This window comes from Larus michahellis, chromosome 2, assembly GCF_964199755.1.
Source record: "Larus michahellis chromosome 2, bLarMic1.1, whole genome shotgun sequence".
Lineage (NCBI taxonomy): Eukaryota > Metazoa > Chordata > Aves > Charadriiformes > Laridae > Larus > Larus michahellis.
Genome location: NC_133897.1, coordinates 95,719 through 116,962, shown reverse-complemented (window position 1 = coordinate 116,962; position 21,244 = coordinate 95,719). Strand labels below are relative to the sequence as shown.

Below are 21,244 nucleotides of genomic sequence, written 5' to 3'. Positions count from 1 at the left end.
TCTCTGAGAAGTCACCATACAGAGAGAATAGGTTTTAGATCTGTGCTATAATGTGCATTGCTAAGAAATCTGCAGAATTTGTTGAAGGGCAGTGGCTTCTTGCCCAAGTTTATTGCACTGCTGTATTTAATCTGCAAAGTAACCGAGTTGCACATAACTGATGTTGTATCATTTCCTGCCTGGATGAGATGGAGTTGCTCGACTGGAGATGGAAGAACACCTCACTCTCAGAGCCCTCTGGGTATAAACTTGACATTATTGTGGAACCCAGGAGTTCTGATAAGTGAACTGAGTGCGGTGATTGTGCATGTGTGTCTTCAGCCGAGGAGACTTCGTGGTCTATATAGCCGCTATAAAACCCCAGCCAGCGCCATTTTGGTGTTCTTCTTGCTTGAGCTCAGTTTTGACTATCTATATCATCTCTGAGCTGACATCTTCCAAGGCTGGACATCCTTACGGTAGCAGTATAGCTGTGAGTGCTGAAGCTGCTAATCGCTGGGTAGAGCCCTCAGAAGGGATTTGGACTATACTCTGGATCTCTGCCAGGATCTTGCTTCATCAGGTGGGGTGGTAATGTCTCACAGCTGACAGGAGAAAAGTCATGGCAGAGGAGGAGCCTGCTGGTCCAAAGAAAATGCTCATCTGTAGAACTCTGGTTCTGATGTTTTGCTAGAGATTTCTAAATGTATTTTCTTCAAATGCCACTGCTGAAAGTATGTGTGACCACTGTTGATGATAAGTGTGTGTAGGGTAAGTTCAAGTGCCATTGCCTGGTTCCTGGAACCGCAAGAGAAGGTAGTCAGCCTCCCAGAATGTCTTGTGCAGAGCTGCTCCCAGGAAGCTTTGATGAGGAGCCAGCGGTGCTGGCAGCACTAGACGTGTAAGGAAGAGGTGCTGGTGGGAAGTCTGGGAAGGGCAGAAAGAAGGCAAAAATGGAGCAGCACCTCATAAGGGAACAAACAGGAGGTGGATGTGTTGGCAGCAGCTTCAGGAAGGTAGTTGTGGAGGCTTGAATGTGTCTGGGTCAGTACAGTGCTGTACAGAGGAGGACATGTTTGGCTGTTCAAGCAGTGTTCATGGCCAAATTAAGACTTTTTTTTTTTTATTCCATTTTACCTGGCAAATGTGAATTTTCCTTCTTTATGTTGCCTTATTCTGCTTTGTGTTCTAATAAAGATTTTTATTAGATTTAAAGCCTATTTGGTGTTGGGGTCTTCTTGCAGCAGTGCCGTTGCCCTATTTGACTGATATTTGTTATCAGTCAGAAGCAAGGATCTTTCTGTGGTTGCATTTGGGAGATAATCACTGTCTTAATAGTGCTGCAAGTTTGCAGTACCTTTTGGGCCAAAATCTGAAGACAGCCCCCAGGGTGCAAGTTACACATTTTGCGTGTTGGACAGAATGTCTTTGCTTAGCAGAGGCTAAAGGCTCGGTATTCGACAGTACTTAGAGGTTGTCAGTAGTGTCTGTAACATGTTGGAGTAAAAGGCTAAATGGTTTCCGATCTAAAATCAAGATACCTGCTCTAGGTGAACCTGCTTGGGCAGGGGGTTGGACTAGATGATGTCCAGAGGTCCCTTCCAACCCCCACCATTCTGTGATTCTGTGATACATAGAAAGGAAGACAAAAGATAACTATAGAGATAGCCATTCCTTAGGATTTCTATTCAGATTTATTCTAAGTTGCTTTCTGATGACAACGTGGAAGAAGTGGGCTGACTTACAGGGATTACAGCGAGGAAAGAATTACATTTGAGAAAGAGAATTTGTTGTGTAGAAGAAAACACTGTAAATTGAAGAGAGAGATGCGGGAGAAATAAACAAATGCTATGCAGTCTCTGACTTTGGCAGAGCCGGGAAAGTGTAGGGAACCCAGCAGGAGACCAGTTCTGTGATGTAAGCTGCATCTGGCTTGTGCATGACTTGAAAGAAAAATTGTAAGCTGTTAGCAAAGGGAAACAGTGGAAAGTATCAAGGAGAGGTATTTTGTATTTCACAGTGCAGTTAGACGACGTTACTAACTTGGTTTTAGATGGACTGTAGAAGGAAGCTAGAGCCTGAAAGCTAGGAGGAAGGAAGACATCTAAAATATTCAGATTTGAATAAGGATGTTATTGCAGAGGATGACATTAGTGGTGAAATGACAGACTTCGTAGGGAACAGACACAGTTCCTATCTGGATGTGGGGAGATGTGTGAAGAGGAGGAGTTTCCAGGGTAAAGGGGAGAATGGAGATAATGTATTTGGAAATAAAAAGAAGAGGAAATGAAATCAGTGATCTAAACCTGAAATAGCAGTAGAGAATCCAGGAAGAACTATCAAGAAAAAAGCTGCTTACTTATATAGTTAGTTTTGCAAATAATCCAGGTGGGGATAAAATTTAGGAACAGTGCATAAAATGTGCAGGTTAATTTGAAGAGTTATGTGAAGTCCTTCACAGGTCCTCCATACCAAATAAAGATTCTGGGGCATTAAAAAAACCCTCACATTTTGTATAATGAAAGGGCACCTTAGCAACAGAAATCCTGTAGGAAAGGATGGAGAAAGAAATGGATTTCCAGGAAAATTTTTCTGCCTATCTATCTGCCTGTTTCTAGCTGTGCCAACCTGTCATTTTCTGGACTCTTGGCACTGTTGAAAATCCTTTTCCCTCTCAGTGCATACTATTGACACTCCATTTCCATCAAACCTTTCTGTCACTGTTTTCTCCAGATTTGGCAAAATGTAGTCATTTTCTTGTTCCTCTTCAGCCCTACGTCTCTGCTTCCCATGTTCCTCTATGCCATATTAGATTTTTAGTTTCCTGACCTGATTTCTGTAACTTCTTTCTCTCCTATATGTGTGTGTGTGTGAGCGCGAGAGCTGCACAAGGCTGCTCCTTTCTTATGTTGTACAAAGGTTGTTCTGGCTGCATTAACTTGACAACTGTAGCCTTTTTGTCATTATATTATAATCAGATATTTGAGATTAGAGTCACAAAGAAATTTTTGGCAATATCTTTTCTGGAATCCATGCATAGAGTTAATGACCAGGTTTTCCACATGGTGCATGGGAGAGAAGGGCACTGAGAAATAACACAGCCGTAAGCCAGTACAGTGATTAGGAAACCTTAGATAGCCTGTGAAAATGCCAGCAGGTAGGGGTGGTCGTATCTCTCACAGACTTGAGCACCTGCGTTCGGGATGAAGCACAGTGCCTTCCTCCACTCGGGTCTCACAGCAAGTTGGAGCTGCAACACAATTGATTAGGGTGAAAGGCAATTAAAGAGGAAGGTTAGGCAACAGGGTTGGGGGCATATGTGTGTGTTTGGGTGTGTGCCTGTAGGAAGACTATTACCGGGCTCTGCATGATGGCAGAATGAAGATGGGAAGAGATGTGCCCATGTAATTTGCAGCATTAGCTGTATTTGTGACTGCCATTTACAAATCTGAACTGATGCCAACTATGAAAGACATTCGTGTAGCAAGAGGTTTCCAGCTGAGTCGTAGCAATCTAGCTAGGATCTAGACAGGAAGGGCATCATATCATGCTTTTCTTACAATGATTTCTCAAATATCTTTCCCAGAAGTACAGGATGTATAGCCTCATGGGCTTGGCCCTGCAACCTCCCATCTTTCTCCACTTACAGTGGATCTTAGCATGTTTGTACAGCCAATAGTTTTTGAAAGGAAGTCTCAGATTCAGCTCTTCAGTGTATTTTCTTAAGCATAACCAAATCTTAAATTCTGGTCAAATCTGGTGCAACTGTACTAAACATGCAGGTTCTCTACTAAACGTGTAACTATCCCCTTTCCTGTGACTTCCTCAGGTCTTGGACTTAGACTGGATGTGTACTTTTCTTTTCTCTGTTTGTGTAACAGCAAAAGCGGAAACTGAGACTTTACATCTCCAACACATTTAATCCTGCAAAATCTGATGCCGATGACTCTGATGGCAGCATTGCTTCGTGGGAGCTGCGAGTGGAGGGGAAGCTCCTGGATGACGTATGATTTACCTGTGCTTCACTGGGGCTGGTGGGGCTCCAGAGAGTGTCCTGTGGGGTGGTTGACTTTACTGGGGACATCAACTCAGCCAAGGCATCTCTGAATCGTAGTGTTGGCTTGTGGCTGCCAGGAAGGTGCCATGTCCAGCCTCAGAGAGGGATAAGGCCATAATGGGGATGCTGGGGAGGGGCAGGGAGGACAGTGGGAAATGGAGCAGACTTAAGGGCAGGACAGGTGGGAGGAGGTGGAGAGAACAGGGTTGAGATGATTCCCTTAAAAGATACGTCAGGGTTCAGGTCACAAGAGGTGGGATGTCAGGCCTACAGCAGGCATTGCATCCTGTGAAGAGTACGATAACAAGGAAAAGCAAGTAGTTCATATTCTGAGGGAGGACAGGAAGATGTATGGATGGTCAGAGAAAGGACGGAAGAAAAATTTTATCATTCTGAAGTCCTCAGAAACCTCAGTGATAGATTTCGCTTTCCTTGGGGAAAGCTGGACTTCCCTAATAAAGGTGTGACCTATTTGAATAGACTTCACAAGCTAAGTATTTAGTAGGATAAACAGGTGGAGAACATGCGTGTGTGGTGTATGGAGAAGGCAAGGCTTTTGAGGCATGTCATTGTGTCGGGAGATAACTGTACATGAATCAGAATCATCATCTTGCTGGAGGATGAAGGGGTAACGAAGTGCAACATCTGGAAATTGAAGTTAGACAAATTCAGTTTAGAAATTAGAGCGTATATTCTAATAAAGAAAGATTCTTTACTGGAACGAAATAGCTTCTCAATTACTGGCAAATTTTAAATCAAAGGAGGATGTATTTCTAAAAGATTTTCTGCATTAAATAAGAAGAAAATAATGGAAATTCTGTGGACTGTATTCTATGGAAAGTCAGATTATGTGATTATAGACCTCCCAGTTTTTAATTTAGACAGTATGAGCTGCGTAGTAAACAGTTAATACTGATAATTAAATGAAAAGGCAAAATGTAAAAGGAAATAATTGCACTTACTGTGTGATTATTCTGTAAAATTCACTGTCATCTGATAAATCAGATGAAGAAATTAGCATTCATCAAAAAACCCAAACTGTTAAAAGGTATACAGTGGCCTTAGAATCACAGACTGGTTTGGGTGGGAAGGGACCTTAAAGCCCACCCAGTGCCACCCCCTGCCCTGGGCAGGGACACCTCCCACCAGCCCAGGTTGCTCCAAGCCCCGTCCAACCTGGCCTTGAACCCCTCCAGGGATGGGGCAGCCACAGCTTCTCTGGGCAACCTGGGCCAGGGGCTCACCACCCCCAGAGTAAAAAAATATCTTATGTCCAATCTAAACCTACCCGCTTCCAGTTTAAAAGCATTGCCCCTTAACCTGTCACTACAGGCCTTGGTAAAAAGTCTGTCCCCATCTTTCTTATAAGCCCCCTTTAAGTACTAAAAGGCCACTATAAAGTCTCCCTGGAGTCTTCTCTTCTCCAGGCTGAACCCCCCAAACTCTCTCAGCCTGTCCTCACAGCAGAGGGGCTCCAGCCCTCAGAGCATCCTTGTGGCCCGCTCTCATAGGTGCCGTGTTCATGTTACAAGCCAGTCCTTTTCAATAACATTAAGAGAGTCAGGGAGTTCTTCCCTTAAGTGTGCGCTGTTCCACCACTGTTGAGATTTTTGCATTTTACCTTGCATTTGTCAGAGGGAAAACTCAATTAGATTGATCACACTTGTGGTCTATATGGAAATTAATGTTCAAGAGAAAGAGAAAGCCTGAGAAGGAAGCATAGAACACAAGCTAATATACGCAGCCTTGAACATTTCTGTTTCTTCTGATTGTACAGCTCAGCAAACAGAAACGGAAGTTTTCGTCTTTTTTTAAGAGTTTGGTTATTGAACTGGACAAAGATCTTTATGGACCTGACAACCATCTTGTGGAGGTAAGAAGGTTGTGTACCCTTTGCATACAAACCCAATGCATACAAACCCAATCCAAACACAGATAAACAGCTATGTGCCTGTTGTCCACCTTGTTTAAGTTAGCTTGCCTTCATTATCTCATTTAAGGTATTTTTCAAAGTCTTCAAAATTCCATTCTTTTTAAGGATGTTTACTAACAGAATCGATATAGTCTAAAAACATAGATGTAGTAGTGATGTAGTGCACATCTTAGAACAGAATGTATGAAATGATGAAAAAATTGTGTGCATTTTTCATGTTAGCATGTAAAGCATGCTAACGGCAGAGCAGTTTGTGATGATTTGGGGGGTTTTGTCGTGGTGTGTTTTGTTTTGTTTTTTTTTAATTGCAAGATCTTCAGAAGGCTTGTACTTGTCTTATTCTTGCATGGTGTACTGTGCAAGATACACCTCATTGGACATCACTGAAAAAATGACTGACTGTCATACTTGTTTTTTTCCTTTGGCAGTGGCACAGAACTCCCACAACCCAGGAAACGGATGGTTTCCAGGTGAAGAGACCTGGTGATGTCAGCGTGCGGTGCACGTTACTCCTCATGCTGGACTACCAGGTCAGTGCACTGCTTTTGGCTTGGAAAATACCAGCATTGGGACATTGTGCAACAGAGCAAATTCATCCTGTCGCGTATATCAAAAAACAGTATACTTGGACTCAGAACTGACCAAACTGACAGATTATTTAAAATGTAACGGGGACACATCAAGTTTCTATTACATTCTATTATATTCTAGCAAAATATTTTTCTTGGCACTATGATAATTAGTATTTTTATTGCCCACCTGCAGAAAGAATAAGCATTGGCTTATTCTCGGGCTTCTTGGACAACAGTCAGATAATTAGCATACGAGTTATGTGTGTGGTCCTGTGCAGAAAGTCAAAGGAGTGGCTTTTGCTAGTGGTACCTGAATAGCTGTCGCAACCTTTTTTTTGAGAGCAGGCTACACAGCTTTCCTGTCTTGTTAAGTTTTGGTTACATTCTCACCCAAATCTGTCATAAGACAACGTTGCCCTGCAAGGGTGAGACTTGCCATTACTCTTAGGCCTTGTTAGGCATTCCTGCTTCCCCCTTTTGTCAGTATTAGTTCTATTGTATTAGTGGTATTTGTGGGCTGAACACAAACAAGTCATGGAACTGATCCATTTGAAAGCTAACAAAACTTACTTCCAAATCAGTTCCCTGATCCCAGTCATAGGAAACAAACGAACGAAAAACCCAACAGGCAAAATTAGGTTATTCTACTTTGGGATAGAATATATAAAGGAGGTTCCTGGGCACAGTTTCAAACTGTTTTAAGCTGTTGTAAGGCTGAGCTGCTCCAAAAAACCACTTTCATTTCAGTTGTGAGTGTGCACTGCGACAGTCTCCGTTCTCTTGGCACAAACAATGGAGATTTGCAGCTATGGAGCTCACTAATATGACTGAAACCATCCCTGAAAGAAATGTTGCTCTCTTAAGGAAATGGATAGAAATGCACTGCTGAGAGGAGGTGGGATCTCCCTTTTCAATGGCAGTTATCTCAGACATATTTTGGTTGTATAACTTTAAGAACTCATTCTGTGCCTTTCTCTTTCCCCTCCATGCAAATAGCATCTCTCCAGGATAAGTACGCTCCATTTTATGTTAACAGAGAGAAAAATTTACTAATTTTAGGGAGCGTATGAGCTAACTGAAATGCTGATATAGCCAGTGAGAATCTTTATTGTTAAGACAATAGAATGATGTTTGTTATGCTCAACGTTATTATAAATTTATGCTTCAAAATAGATGCTCTCTTATCGTTAAGTTTCAATTTGTTATAAAGCTAGTTTTGGGTGACCTAGCACCCAACAGAGTAATCCTTGCATAATAACGTGGCAAATATTAACCTTCCGTACGTGTAGACACTTGATGACGCACCGAATTCCAAGGTATCCAAGGAACATATATTGCTAGAGATGCAGAACGGGGTAGTTGAAGAGTTCTATCACAGAGGTCGGGAGAAGAAATACATTCCATTGACTAGTTCGGTAGATTTTCTGGTATGCAGCAGAATGGTGCGAACATGCGTGAAAAACAGGAGTTCCAGCACACTTTGTTCATGTGAGACAGCGAGCAGTTATTAGCAACAGTAGAAGCATCATCCTGACTTCATTCTCTCTATCTGTGGTTAACCTTCCAGTTCAGAGGAAGGACCATTCTTTTTCTTCTCCCACTCCCTAAGGTCAAATTATGCATCAATGTTGAAAAGGAAAATTCTTTCCTGAGTCTGCATGTGAGTTATTATCTAAAGCATGTGATACAGGTAGACCATGTGCATAGCACATAGAGTGTCCCTCTTTCTTTTCAAACCCTAGACATAGTTCTTCCAGGACACTGACATTGGTACATATCTGAGCAACTCGTATTTTTGCAGTCTCTGCTATTGAATGGGGTGCTTCTCCTGAGGAACAGAGTCCCCCGAGAATTAAAGCTGAAACTTCATGCTTGTGTATCTATCTGCTTTTCTCTCTATTGCCATCTCCATCTCCTTCTCTTTCTGTCACAGCCTCCGCAGTTTAAGCTGGACCCGCGATTAGCCCGTTTGCTGGGGATACACACACAGACCCGATCCGCCATCATCCAGGCTCTCTGGCAGTACATCAAAACAAATAAGCTGCAAGACTCCCATGATAAGGAATACATTAACTGTGATAAGTACTTCCAGCAGGTAACTCCTTTTTGGACACAGTAGCTCTTTAGAGGCAAGCTATAATATCCATCTGCAAATTTTGGATGGATGAAAATTACTGATTTTCGTCTTCTCTTAATGATTTACGGTATCTTTAGTATCTTTAGTACGTAGGCTTTCAACAGTCACTACAACTAATATAATAAGCACCCTCCTTATGTGCTAGGGTTGTCAAAAAAACACATCTGGTGTTTGACACATTCAGCACTCCCAGATAAGTTGTTTACAGAAGAAGGACTTTCTCTAATTGTTTCACTGTATTGATTTACTGTTTTTTCCCCCTGATGCATCATTTTGTGCTAAGAAACGTGAAACAATCTGCTGATTCTGATTGCCAATTCATATGTAGACCTGTTTTCTTCCCTCCTCTTTCCCTGTTTATATGAAGGGCAAAAGACATGGAAGATATACTTAGAAAAGCTATTTTGTCCTAACTCTACTTCAGATTATAAAATTCCCTCAATGATCTGCACGATGTTTTGAAAGTAGCACATTAAGACTTTTTGCCTTTCACGGTGACCTCTAGAATTAACCAAGAAGGCCACTTCAAGGCATCTTCACCTTTTCTGTAAATAAGATTGTATTTATTTTGTAAAGGTAATGTTCTCTGAGCAATCACTATCTTAATTGGATTTGTTTTTCTGTAGCTTCAGGCTTACCTAATTTATGTCGAAAGTACCTGAGGGTAAGGTTTGTGACATACTCCTGTTTAGGGAAAGCACTGGCAGTTTTAATAAATGAGTAATGTTTTAGTGGGCATCCACGTTAGGAGTTTGACATGAGTGTTGAGCCAGTGGTGACAGTACATTGGATGGAGCTTTGTATGCAAAGATTTTGAGTAGGAATTCCACAGTCATCTCTATCAAGTGTCAGAATTCAGAACTGAAATAAACAGCGAGTTGCAGACTCAGTAGATTTGGTTACTTCCTTGCTCTTTAGAAACTAGCTGGCTGAGTTCCTGGGTGCAGGTAAGTCCAGCAAATTAGACAGATTTTAGAGTTGATGCAGAAGGATCCTTTTCTGTTTCGAAATACTGTTTACATCAACTGGGAGATTTGAAATCCACTGTGTTACAAGCAAAAGCAAGAAAAAAGGTCCAAAGGTATTTTAAAAGCCAGAGCTGGCTTCTGGGTATTTTTTCTACCAGATTCCCTCACTCCAGAAAATTATGGATTTTAGAAGATACTCTGTCAGTTTAAAGGGAATGTCTTTAGAGAACAGCCTATTCCCCTGTTCAGAGTATTAAAAGTCCCAGTGCGAAAAAGAACGGCTGTAGTAATTGCATTTCTGAAAACTCCAGGTGTAAGGAGTGGTTCTAGAATCATGGCAACATATTGCAATTACTCACAGAAAATTCCCAAAAACTACAGATTTTGGTCCTTTTCAAATTGTTTTTTTTTTCTGAATTCAATACATATTTAACTCCTGGAGCATAGTAAAGAAAAGGTAACCATGAGATGTTGATTGGAAAGGAGTGAATCCCTTCCAAGAGGCTGTTTAGGTTTTGGTTAAAAATAAATAAAACCATATTGATTTTTTTTCCCCTTAATCTTAAAAAAAAAAATTACAAATGGTTTTAAAATACAAAAATGTTTTCTCGTATGTTTGTTTAGCATAAAATATTGCAGGAAGCATGCCTTGGGAAAAAAAAGCAAACTGTTTTTATATTTCCTCTGGTAAAAAAATAAATAAATAGTGCTTTCTTTACAATATGCTGCTGCAAACCCTTAGTGAGAGAGGAAGCGTTCGCTTCTCTCTCATCATCGATACAGTTGATCTTGATGTCACATTAAAGTGGCCTCTGTCCTTCAGCAACTAAGCCAAAAGTGGGACCCCTAAAATTGTTGTCATCAGATGCCTCTGCCAGCCAGCCCAGACTATAAGTACAGCAGCAATTCACAGGGACAGAAGTGACCAAAAATTCATTCTGTGCAAGGAGCCAGAATTATAGCTTTCAAAATCACCGTACTTTTGAACTATTTATTTCTTACTTTCTCATTTAATTGCAAGTTAGGTTTTGGACAAGGATAACTTTCTTTATTTTATTCCAGATCTTTGACTGTCCACGGCTAAAGTTTTCTGAAATTCCTCAGAGACTCACTAACCTGCTGCTGCCACCAGACCCTATAGTGATAAACCATATCATCAGGTAAGCTGGTCAGTCAGTTCAGCACTGTCGTGTGCAAAACTCTCACTATATGAAATACAGAAACAGCTACAGTAGCAGGGACCAGATTCCAGTCACTCACTTCCAGGTGAGTACCTTGGACTTTGCCGTTGTGTTCATTCTCCGTGTCATTCTGGTCTATAATAATTCTGAATTATTTTCAATAGATTGGCACCAATTCTCTAGGAGTATGCAGAACTCCTTATCATTTTTATCCCTACTAGAATACCATTGAGAGAGTTGGTCAGGTTTCTTTCCTAAGGGGAGAGGAATGAGAGTTTGAGTCCACTTTATAGCGGAAAAAAGGAATTGAAGTAAGATATCATACATCATGGGCAATGATTGTAATCACTGAGTTATTATGTAAAATGTACAACAGTATTACAGTTTCCACAGATGCATGCTTTGTTGGGATTGGGTCAGCTGTTTGGGTGTTAGCCTTATTCCAAGAACGACAGCTGGTCAGAGATGTCAAGAGATTTACAGTAAAGAATGCCTCGATTCAGAGAAGGCCATTGTGACCAAGACTGAGCTTCTGGCATCCTTGTCAAAACAGATGTATTTCTGGCATAGTAGACAAAATACAACTTCTGACTACCTAGAGCACTTCCAGCACATTCCATGTTTAAGTGACAGCTTGGGCGGGGTGGGGGGGGCGGATAAAGAGACTTTGGGGATTGCGACCTTGCTGTTAAGATATTTCAGTCTTTCCCGAGTTCCTGTGTGGTCTTGGTCAAAACTCTGATTCTGGGTGTTTAAAGATTATTTTTAATTGAGCATAGTGATTTGATTTTCTACAGAATATTGACAACAAATATTTCTGAATATGCTTAAAATTGGGTTCTTTATTTTAATTTTGTAATGTATGTAATAAGAAATTTAAATATTACATAGGCTATCAAAATAAAATTTGCTTTTCAATTCATTTGAATATATAAAATGGAGTGATCAAAAAGCAGGTTGACTACCTGCTTGATAGATTGATAGCTGTGTATATACTGTCATCGAAGACAACTCAGTGACCTGTTTGATGGACCAAAAAAAGCTGAGGTCCTCAGATATACATAATCATTGTCTTGGAGAAAAATGACAAGGAACTGATGGTTATGTTTCCAGGGGCAGAGAGATGGCAAAGAGGTTCTGGAGGCAGTATGTTTTCTGTGAGATAAAAGCTAAAGAGCAGGACGTTGTGTATAGTAGCATTCTCTGATACGCTGTGGGAATCACACAGCACCTGACAGCATTACACTGCACTGACATAATGCTGTGGAAAGGGGAAGTATTAATTTCCTGACAATAGGGAATACTTTTGCAATAGAATCTTTACAGTCTCAAGCTAAGCTAAAATAAATCTGGAAGTTTGGCACTAAATTTAAAGGAAGTCATTTTTAGACTCATAAAATAGCAGAATAATGTACGGTAGGAGGGATTGCTGCTGGGCATCTCGAGCTCCCCCCTCCCAACTCAGAGCAGGTTCAAATTATATCAGGATGCCTTGGGGACTAGTCCAGTTGAACTTTGAGCGGACTCTGACAGACCTTCTGCTCTGGCCCCCTGCATTCAGTTTTTAACAGTGAATGTAGTCAGTCGCTGAAACAATTTGCCAATTGCTTGTGGTGGTTTAACCCCAGCGGGCAGCTAAACACAGCACCCAGCTGCTTGCCCGCTCCCCCCTGCGGCATGGGGAAGAGAATCAGAGCGGTAAAAGTGAGAAAACTCACGGGCTGAGATAAAAACAGTTTAATGGTTGAAATAAAATATAATAATAAAAAAAACCCACAAAGATAAAAATAAGAAAAAAACAAAGAGAAAGAAATAAAACCCAAGAAAGAAAAGTAATGCAAATCAAAACAATTGCTCAGTATCAACCAACTGATGCCCAGCAAGTCCCTGAGCAGTGTCCCCCCTGCCCCAGCACTAGTTTATTGCTGAGCGTGATGTCATATGGTATGGAATATCCCTGGGGTCAGCTGTCCTGGCCGTGTCCCCTCCCAACGGCTTGTGCCCCCCAGCCCGTTGCTGGCGGGGCGGCGTGAGGAGCAGAAAAGGCCTTGGCTCTGTGTTAGCGCTAGTGCCAAGTACAGGGAGGCGATCACTGCCCCGGTCCTGCTGGCCCCACTATTGCTGATACAGGCCCGGATGCTACTGGCCTTCTTGGTCACCTGGGCACAAAGATATTAGAAAGAACTGGCCCCAATACTGAGCCCTGGGGAACAACCACTCATGATCGGCCCCAAGTGGATTTAACTCCATTCACTACCACTCTTTGGGCCTGACCAGCCAGATGGTTTTTCACCCAGCGAAACGTATGCCCATCCGAGCCGTGAGCGTTCTCCAGGAGAATGCTGTGGGAAACAGTGTCAAAGACTTTACTAAAGTCCAGGTAAATAACATCTACACTCTTTCTCATCTGCTAAGCAAGTCACCTTGCCATTGAAGATCAGGTTAGTCAAACAGGACCTGACTTTAATGAGCCCATGCTGACTGGGCTTGATGCCCTGTTTGTCCTGTACATGTTGTCTGGTGGCACTCAAGATGATTTGCTCCATAACCTTCCCCGGCACCAAGGTTGGACTGACAGGCCTGAAGTTCCACGATCCTCCTTCCAGCCCTTCTTGTAGATGGGCATCATGTTTGCTAACCTCTAGTCAACTGTGATCTCCCCGGTTAGCCAGGACTGCTGATAAATGATGGAAAATGGTTTGGTGAGCACTTCCGCCAGTTCCCTCAGCACCCTTGGGTGGATCCCAATCGGCCCCATAGTCCTGTGTGTGTCTAAGTGGTGTAGCAGTTCACTGAGCATTCTCCCTGGATTATGGGGGCTTCATTCTGCTCCCCATCCCTGTCTTCCCGTTCAGGGGGTTGGGTACCTGGAGAACAACTGTCTTACTATTAAAGACTGAGGCAAAGAAGGCATCAAGTACCTCAGCCTTTTCCTCATCCTTTCTTTGTCACTATGTTTCCCTCCCCATCCAATAAAGGATGGAGATTCTCCTTAGCCCTCCTTTTGTTGCTAATGTATTTATAGAAACATTTTTTTATTATCTTTTACAGAGTAGCCAGACTAAGTTCTAGTTGGGCTTTGGCCCTTCTAGTTTTCTCCCTACGTAGCCTTACCACCTCCTTGTAGTCCTCCTGAGTTGCCTGCCCCTTTTTCCAAAGGTCATAGACGCTCTTTTTTCCCTTGAGTTCCAGAAAAAGCTCTCAGTTCAGCCAGGCTGGTCGTCTTCCCTGCTGGCTCATTTTTTTGGCACATGGGGACAGCCTGCTCCTGAACCTTTAAGATTTCCTTCTGAAGAATGTCCAGCCTTCCTGGGCTCCTTTGCCCTTCAGGACTGCCTCCCAAGGGGCTCTGACAGCCAGGCTCCTAAACAGGCCAAAGTCCGCCTTGCATAAGTCCAAGGTGACAGTTCTGCTGACCCCCTCCTTACTTCTCCAAGAATCGAAAACTCTGTCGCTTCATGATTGCTGTGCCTGAGACAGCCTCCAGCCGTCACATCCCCCACAAGTCCTTCTCTGTTCACAAGCAACAGGTCCAGCGGGGCACCTTCCCTAGTCGGCTCCCTCACCAGCTGTGTCAGCAAGTTATCCCCAACACACTCCAGGAACCTGCTAGACTGTTTCCTATCTGCTGTATTGTATTTCAGCAGGTATCTGGTAAGTTGAAGTCCCCCGCAAGAACAAGGGCTATTGACTGTGAGACTTCTCCCACCTGCTTATAGAATATTTTGTCTGCCTCTTCATCCTGGTTGGGTGGTCTATAACAGAATCCCACCATGATAGGTGCCTAGTATTTACCGACTACTGGGTTGAAAAACTGTTTTCTTGATAAAAAACTTTAATCTAAAGATAAAGAGAAAGCAGATGTTAAGTATAAACCTCAACAAATTAAATACAAATTTAGGATAGGACAAGCCAAAGAAAAATACCGATATTTAGCTTGTTAAAGATGAAAAAGAAAATAATAAGATTGGTTGAAATATATTGGAAGTAGGAAGCCTGCTATTGAAACTGAGAAATTAATAAGATTTAAAAAAATGGTCTTGGAAGACAATAAGCTGCCTAAAGTGAGATCAGAAAATCAAAATTCATTCTTTTATTCAGTGTTAGCTTTAGAGATTAGGGAAGGTCCCATACCTGTGTAGTATGGGTTTTGGAGGGCAGGTGGAAGAAAAAGTGTATTTGAAAAACTTTATCATACCAAGATATCAAATAGAAATAAATTTAACGCACGCTAAATGAGGAGTGGTATATGTTTTTTTCATGCAGGAGTCTCATGAAATTGCTTAACTACCAACTACTGTCCCTTTGTACTCAGCACTGGTGAGGCTGCACCTCAAATACTGTCGTCAGTTTTGGGTCCCTTATGACAAGAAAGACATTGAGGGGCTGCAGCGGGTCCAGAGGAGGGCAACAAAGCTGGTGAGGGGTCTGGAGCACAAGCGGCTGAGGGAGCTGGGAGTGTTCAGCCTGGAGAAAAGGAGACTGAAGGGAGACCTTCTCGCTCTCTATAACTGTCTGAAAGGAGGGTGTAGCGGGGCAGGTGTTGGTCCTTTTTACCAAGTAACAAATGACAGGATGAGAGGAAACAGCAGTCAGTTTGCACCAGGGCAGGATTAGATTGGATATTAGGAAAAATGCCTTTACCAAAAGGTTTATCAAGCACTGGAATAGGCTGCACAGGGAAGTGGCTGAGTCACCACCATCCCTGGAGGTATTTAAAAGGCAGGTAGGTGTGGCACTTAGAGACATGGTTTAGTGGTGCACTTGGCAGTGTTAGGTTTATGTTTGACTCGGTGATCTTAAAGGTCTTTTCCAACCTAGATGATTCTATGATTCTATACAATGTGCTACCTATTACCGAAATATCCTTCAGTACCAGAGGGGTAGTAACTAGCTAATGTGATGCCAAAACCATAAATCCTGGATATTGGTAGCCAGTTGGTACTAAGTGTAGTAGAGAATGTAGTTAATAGACATGTGATATATTGGGGAAGAGTCAATATAGCTTCTGTAACACGAAGGCATGACTGGCTGTATTCTTTGAAGAATTAAGGAGGCAACTTTACAAACTGGTGGTCCCCAAATTCACTGCTATCTCTTAAGAAGTAGCTGGGAATCATTACAATGCTGCATAGCTGCCAAAACAATTACAGTGCTAGGAATTATTAGAGAAGGAACTGAGAACCAAATAAAATGTCATTGTGTGCTCACATCCAGAATGGTAGTGTACAGTTCTACTTACCCTATCTCAAAAAAGATGCAGTCGAGCAGAGACCTTACCAGTGTGGTATTTACCACTGGGAACTGTTTTGTAGGCCAAGAGTTACAACAGATCTCAGGAAGATGCTAGACAATTTAATGAAGACTAGGTCCATTAGTACCTATTAAAGTTGATGATCTGGACAAAATGTCCAGCTTAAAAGTCTCTGAATTCAGACTGATGAAAGATGAGAGGATATACTAGGATATCCAAATACATAAAGATACCCTGTTCTTAAACTCTTCCCACAGCATCTGCAACAGGCTTTATCAAAGAGCGTATTCTGGGATGGAGGGGTATTTATTCTGATTCATTATGGCAGTTCTCATGATCTTCTGTTACACTCTCCATAGTGTTGACCCCAACGATCAGAAGAAGACGGCTTGTTATGACATAGACGTAGAAGTTGAAGACCCATTAAAGGGACAGATGAGTAGTTTTCTTCTCTCAACAGCTAACCAACAGGAGATTACAGCATTGGACAACAAGGTACTATCCCAGGAGTAAAGTATCACTTGGCATATATACTCATTGTGTTCCTTCATGTGGGTTTGGTGGCACACGTCAAAGACAGTAACATTGTGAGACAAGGACTTCTCTGTTGGATGTGCTTTCAAGGGATGAATCAGCCACATGCAATGGGAGTACAGAGGGGAGAGTGGCATTCCCGCTTAGGATGTGATCCAGGGCCTGACACTGTTGTCGAGGTGATAGAAGCAGAGTTTCACAGGTAGTATAATGAGTCCCCTGGCATTCAAGAATCATCTGAACTGTTTGACTGTAACGTATTATTGAGAGGTCATGGTATCTTGCTAAATTGCTACAAGGCAAAGCTAAGAGAATCTCATACTCCAGATGTGTTTTGTGCATGCACAGTTGCAGAACAGCTCTCTGCAGTAGGTGAAAATATGGAAAATGCACGGCAGAAAAATCACTTGGAGCAGTTTGGCAGACTTGTTTTTGGTGTTACTGAAAGAGAATCGTGCACTTCAAATAATAGTATCTGTCTTACGGCAGTGCTGAGCTCTGCAGGCTGTATTAGGGGTTCATGTCATGGGGACTGTTAGCCAGTGTTTGGCACATGTGTAAATGGCCGGTTTGACTTGGTAAGGGATAAGCAAAAGCAGCTTCTCAGAGCAAGGGAAGACGAAGAGGTGTGACATCGTGCTCCAGAGATGATTTATGTGACATACAGTTAGGCCCAGTTTCTGTTTGTTTACCTCTGATACAAAAAATATGTTAAACTCTGGTCTTTATGCGATTTTAAAGGGGGTTTGGACACTGGAAATGCTATGGATTCTGGTAACTGTTGCAGCATCTTTTGTTTTATGACTCTTGAGAAAGGTCCTTTTCGGCAGGGCAGCTGCCCGGCCAGTTGGTTCCCAGCCTACATAGGCTTGCATGCAGCATCCATAGGATTATTCTGTTTCCAGTCCAGCTCACTTTTCCCCGTGTCTGTATCGCCTCTTTTTTGAGCATTTGCTACAGCAGGGGGTAAGCTGTGATTAGTGAGGTTACTGAAGGCACTTCTGGGTAGACAGGCATTGACTGCTGCATTGTTACCATGTGTACCGTCTATTGCTGTGCGGCCACAGAGTCCTCTAGCGGAAACTCGGTGCATGCCAACAGATTTCTCACCAGCGTGGATACATAATTTTCCCAAATAAGGAATGATTTTTAAGTTGACAGCAGCTCTCTTCTGCTAATATACCATACAGCCGTGCCTACACTAGTGGCCTTGATGGCATAGCCAGATCAGGGGAAGATTATTTTTTCCCATGTGCCTGGCCACATTAGCTGTTTGGCAAAATAGATGTATAAACAAAATTAAACACGGTAAGTTTACAGTCTCAAACTGGAATTTTAGAGGAACAGGGTAGCAGAAGTTTGCTTTTCTGTGTGTGTATGTGCAAATGATTCATGAACTGTCCTCCCATTGATCATACTTGATTTTGTTATCCAGGATGATTATAGGACCTTGACTTCTCTTTGGAGTCTTCATTCTTCCCTGCTGGTTAATGTTAATTTCTTTCATAATATTTCTGAAGATATGACTCATTTTCTATAAACCTTTCATACTCCTGATTTTTCATTATTCACACTCCTTTTTGCAGCCGTTGTGACTTTAATAGGGTTTCTCATAAGAAAAAGTCTACAAGTCATGGCTGTTATGTGAGTTTGTTTAACATGGACTTGATCAGGCAGTTACTAGAAATTTTAAGGATCACAGCAGGGTATCGAAGATATGATGATGATTAACCAGGGGAATAACTGCTTTCTTGCATTGGGCACTGTTTAAAGACATATTTATACAGCACCTTTCCTGAAAAATCCCAGACTTGGCAGAAAGACTGATTATACACCAGAAATTACTACATTATGCAGTGACATGACTTAGCTTTTCAGTATTGTATGTAGCATACCATCCAGTAGTTCAACACAGGAAGCGAAGAAGAATCCTGTACATACTTGTATTACAGAAGTACAGGTGAAACCAAAATGTAATTGCAGGATTGTGGTTAACTCCCTCTTTGAAGGGAAAAACCCATGGGAACCTGCACCAGTCTGCGGTGTAGAATTGTCACCTTTGTACATTACAAGAAGGACAAAGATGCTAATGGGGCTGAACTTAGGGTCACTGGAGCATGGGAGGAATTAAGTAACATCTGCTTTGTTTTTTTTTCTGTCAGATTCATGAGACAATCGAATCCATAAATCAGTTAAAAATACAACGTGATTTCATGCTGAGTTTCTCCAAAGATCCCAAAGGGTACATCCAAGACCTTCTTCGGTCCCAAAGTAGGGATCTTAAGGTGAGCTGAGGTTTGAAGAAGAATGAATAGTGGAAGCAGAATGTAAGAATTTTATCTAAATGTATACAGAGTATAAAGCTAAAACATCCAGGATGGAAAATTTGTGGAAGACAGACAATGAGTGGAGTACTGCAATCCCAGAGCAGAAAGTATGCAGGAAAGACAGTTTATGCTGTATTCCACTTTCAGTGGAACAGTGGTGCTTAATGGGGGTGGTAGGTGAACTTGTGATCAGACAGTAAGATCGAAGCGCAGGGCTGTGTTGGTGTACTTAATGAAATCAAAGCTATATAAAATTCATCAGGAGCATCCTGTAGTACAGTAACACAATTTGGGTGTTTTCTTAGTTCATAATTTAATCTTATGTAAGAAACAGGCAGATTAAGTATCATCTGCCTTTGAGTTTAGCTTTGAGATACCCAAGAATTGGAATGTAAAGAAGTTCAGTTTTTTGACTGCAAAAATGAATGATTTGTTCCTCATAAGGTTTCACACTTTGTGTTTTTAACTCGGGTGCCTCAAACCAATTGTATTAATGAATCCATTAAATTGTTTTAATAAAATTGTTGTGTCTTTCAAACATATATGTCTAGTTTGTAGTCAATAGTCTTCCAAAAATCTACTGCTAAGATTATGATTATGATGATTTATATTGTATTCAAAATGGGGACAGACATCTGAAAGAATGTTTAAATAAAACAGCCTTTAGCTTGAAGAGCTTGCAAACTAAGGTGTTGTGGAGCTTCTCTAGCTGCATACATAGAACAGTTGTTCAGTGTTCTCTGTGACTGACAACCAGTTCCAGAAGGGTCTTTTCTATAATGTTCTGCCCTGCTGGCATCAGAATTGTGACTGCATAATATTACTCTGCAAAAGATACCAATAATTTTATATTTACAATTGATTTCTGTGATGCTGGAGACTTACTCATCAGAATGTTGGGGGTTTTTTTATAGAATCAATAGAATGGTTTGGGTTAGAAGGGACCTTCAAAGATCATCTAGTCCAACTCCCCTGCCATGGGCAGGGACATCTTCCACTACATTGGGTTCCTCAAAGCCCCATCCAACCTGACCTTGAACACTTCCAGGGATGAGGCATCCACAACTATTCTGGACAGCTTGTTCCAGTGTCTTACCACTGTCTTACCACCCTCATTGTAAAAACAGTTTTCCTTGTATCTAGAATCATAGAATCATAGGGTTGGAAGGGACCTCTGGAGATCATCTAGTCCAACCCCCCTGCCAGAGCAGGGTCACCTAGAGCAGGTTGCACAGGAATGCGTCCAGGCGGGTTTGGGATGTCTCCAGAGATGGAGACTCCACCACCTCTCTGGGCAGCCTGTGCCAGGGCTCTGCCACCCTCAGGGGAAAGAAGTTCCTCCTCATGTTTAGGTGGAACTTCCTGTACTCAAGTTTGTGCCCGTTACCTCTTGTCCTGTCCCTGGGCACCACCGAAAAGAGCCTGGCCCCATCCTCCTGACATCTAACCTTTAAGTATTTATAAGTGTTGATAAGATCCCCCCTCAGCCGTCTTTTTTCCAGACTGAAGAGACCCAGTTCCCTCAGTCTTTCTTCGTAAGAGAGGTGTTCCAGTCACCTAATCATCTTGGTAGCTCTCTGCTGCACCCTCTCATCTAAATCTAAACCTACCTCTTTCAGTTTAAAACTATTGCCCCTTGACCTGTCACCACATGCCTTGGTAAAAAGTCTCTCTCCATCTTTCTTATAAGCCCCCTTTAAGTTCTGAAAGGCCGCAATAAGGTCTCCCCGCAGCCTTCTCTTCACCAGGCTGAACATCCCCAACTCTCTCATCTTTTCTTCATAGGAGAGGTGTTCCAGCCCTCCGACCATTTTCATGGCTTCCTCTGAACCCTCTCCAACAGGTCCATGTCTTTCTTGTACTGTGGACCCCAGAGCTGGAGGCAGCACTGCAGGTTAGGTAGCAGAGTAGAGGGGCACAATCCCCTCCCTCGACCTGCTGGCCACATTTCTTTTGAGGAAGCCCAGGGTATGATTGGCTTTCTGGGCTGCATGGGCACATTGTTGGCTCATGTCCAGCTTTTCCCCCAGGCATGGACCTGTTGGAACAGATCCAGAGGAGGGCCACAAGAAAGATCAGAAGGATGGAGCACCTCTCCTGTGAAGACAGACTGAGATTTGGGGTTGTTCAGCCTGGTGAAGAGAAGGCTCCGGAGACACCTTATTACGGCCTTTCAGTACTTAAAGGGGGCCTACAGGAAGAAGGGGGCGGACTTTTTAGCAGGGCCCGTTGCGATAGGACAAGGGGTAATGATTTTAAACTAAAAGAGGGGAGATTTAGGCTAGATATAAGGAAGAAATTT

At 42.3% G+C, this 21,244-nt stretch overlaps 1 protein-coding gene across 11 annotated transcripts in view; it reads left to right on the top strand.

Annotated features, from left to right (window-relative positions):
- Window positions 1-21,244, top strand: part of SMARCD3 (SWI/SNF related BAF chromatin remodeling complex subunit D3) — a 107,019-nt gene that overhangs the window by 80,141 nt on the left and 5,634 nt on the right. For all 11 annotated transcript variants that reach the window (XM_074573707.1, XM_074573713.1, XM_074573714.1 and 8 more), the window contains 7 exons: window positions 3,861-3,983; window positions 5,814-5,909; window positions 6,398-6,499; window positions 8,475-8,636; window positions 10,709-10,806; window positions 16,441-16,576; window positions 18,778-18,900. In XM_074573707.1, coding sequence (XP_074429808.1) covers window positions 3,861-3,983; window positions 5,814-5,909; window positions 6,398-6,499; window positions 8,475-8,636; window positions 10,709-10,806; window positions 16,441-16,576; window positions 18,778-18,900 — 840 coding nt within the window. The remainder of the gene's footprint in view (window positions 1-3,860; window positions 3,984-5,813; window positions 5,910-6,397; window positions 6,500-8,474; window positions 8,637-10,708; window positions 10,807-16,440; window positions 16,577-18,777; window positions 18,901-21,244) is intronic.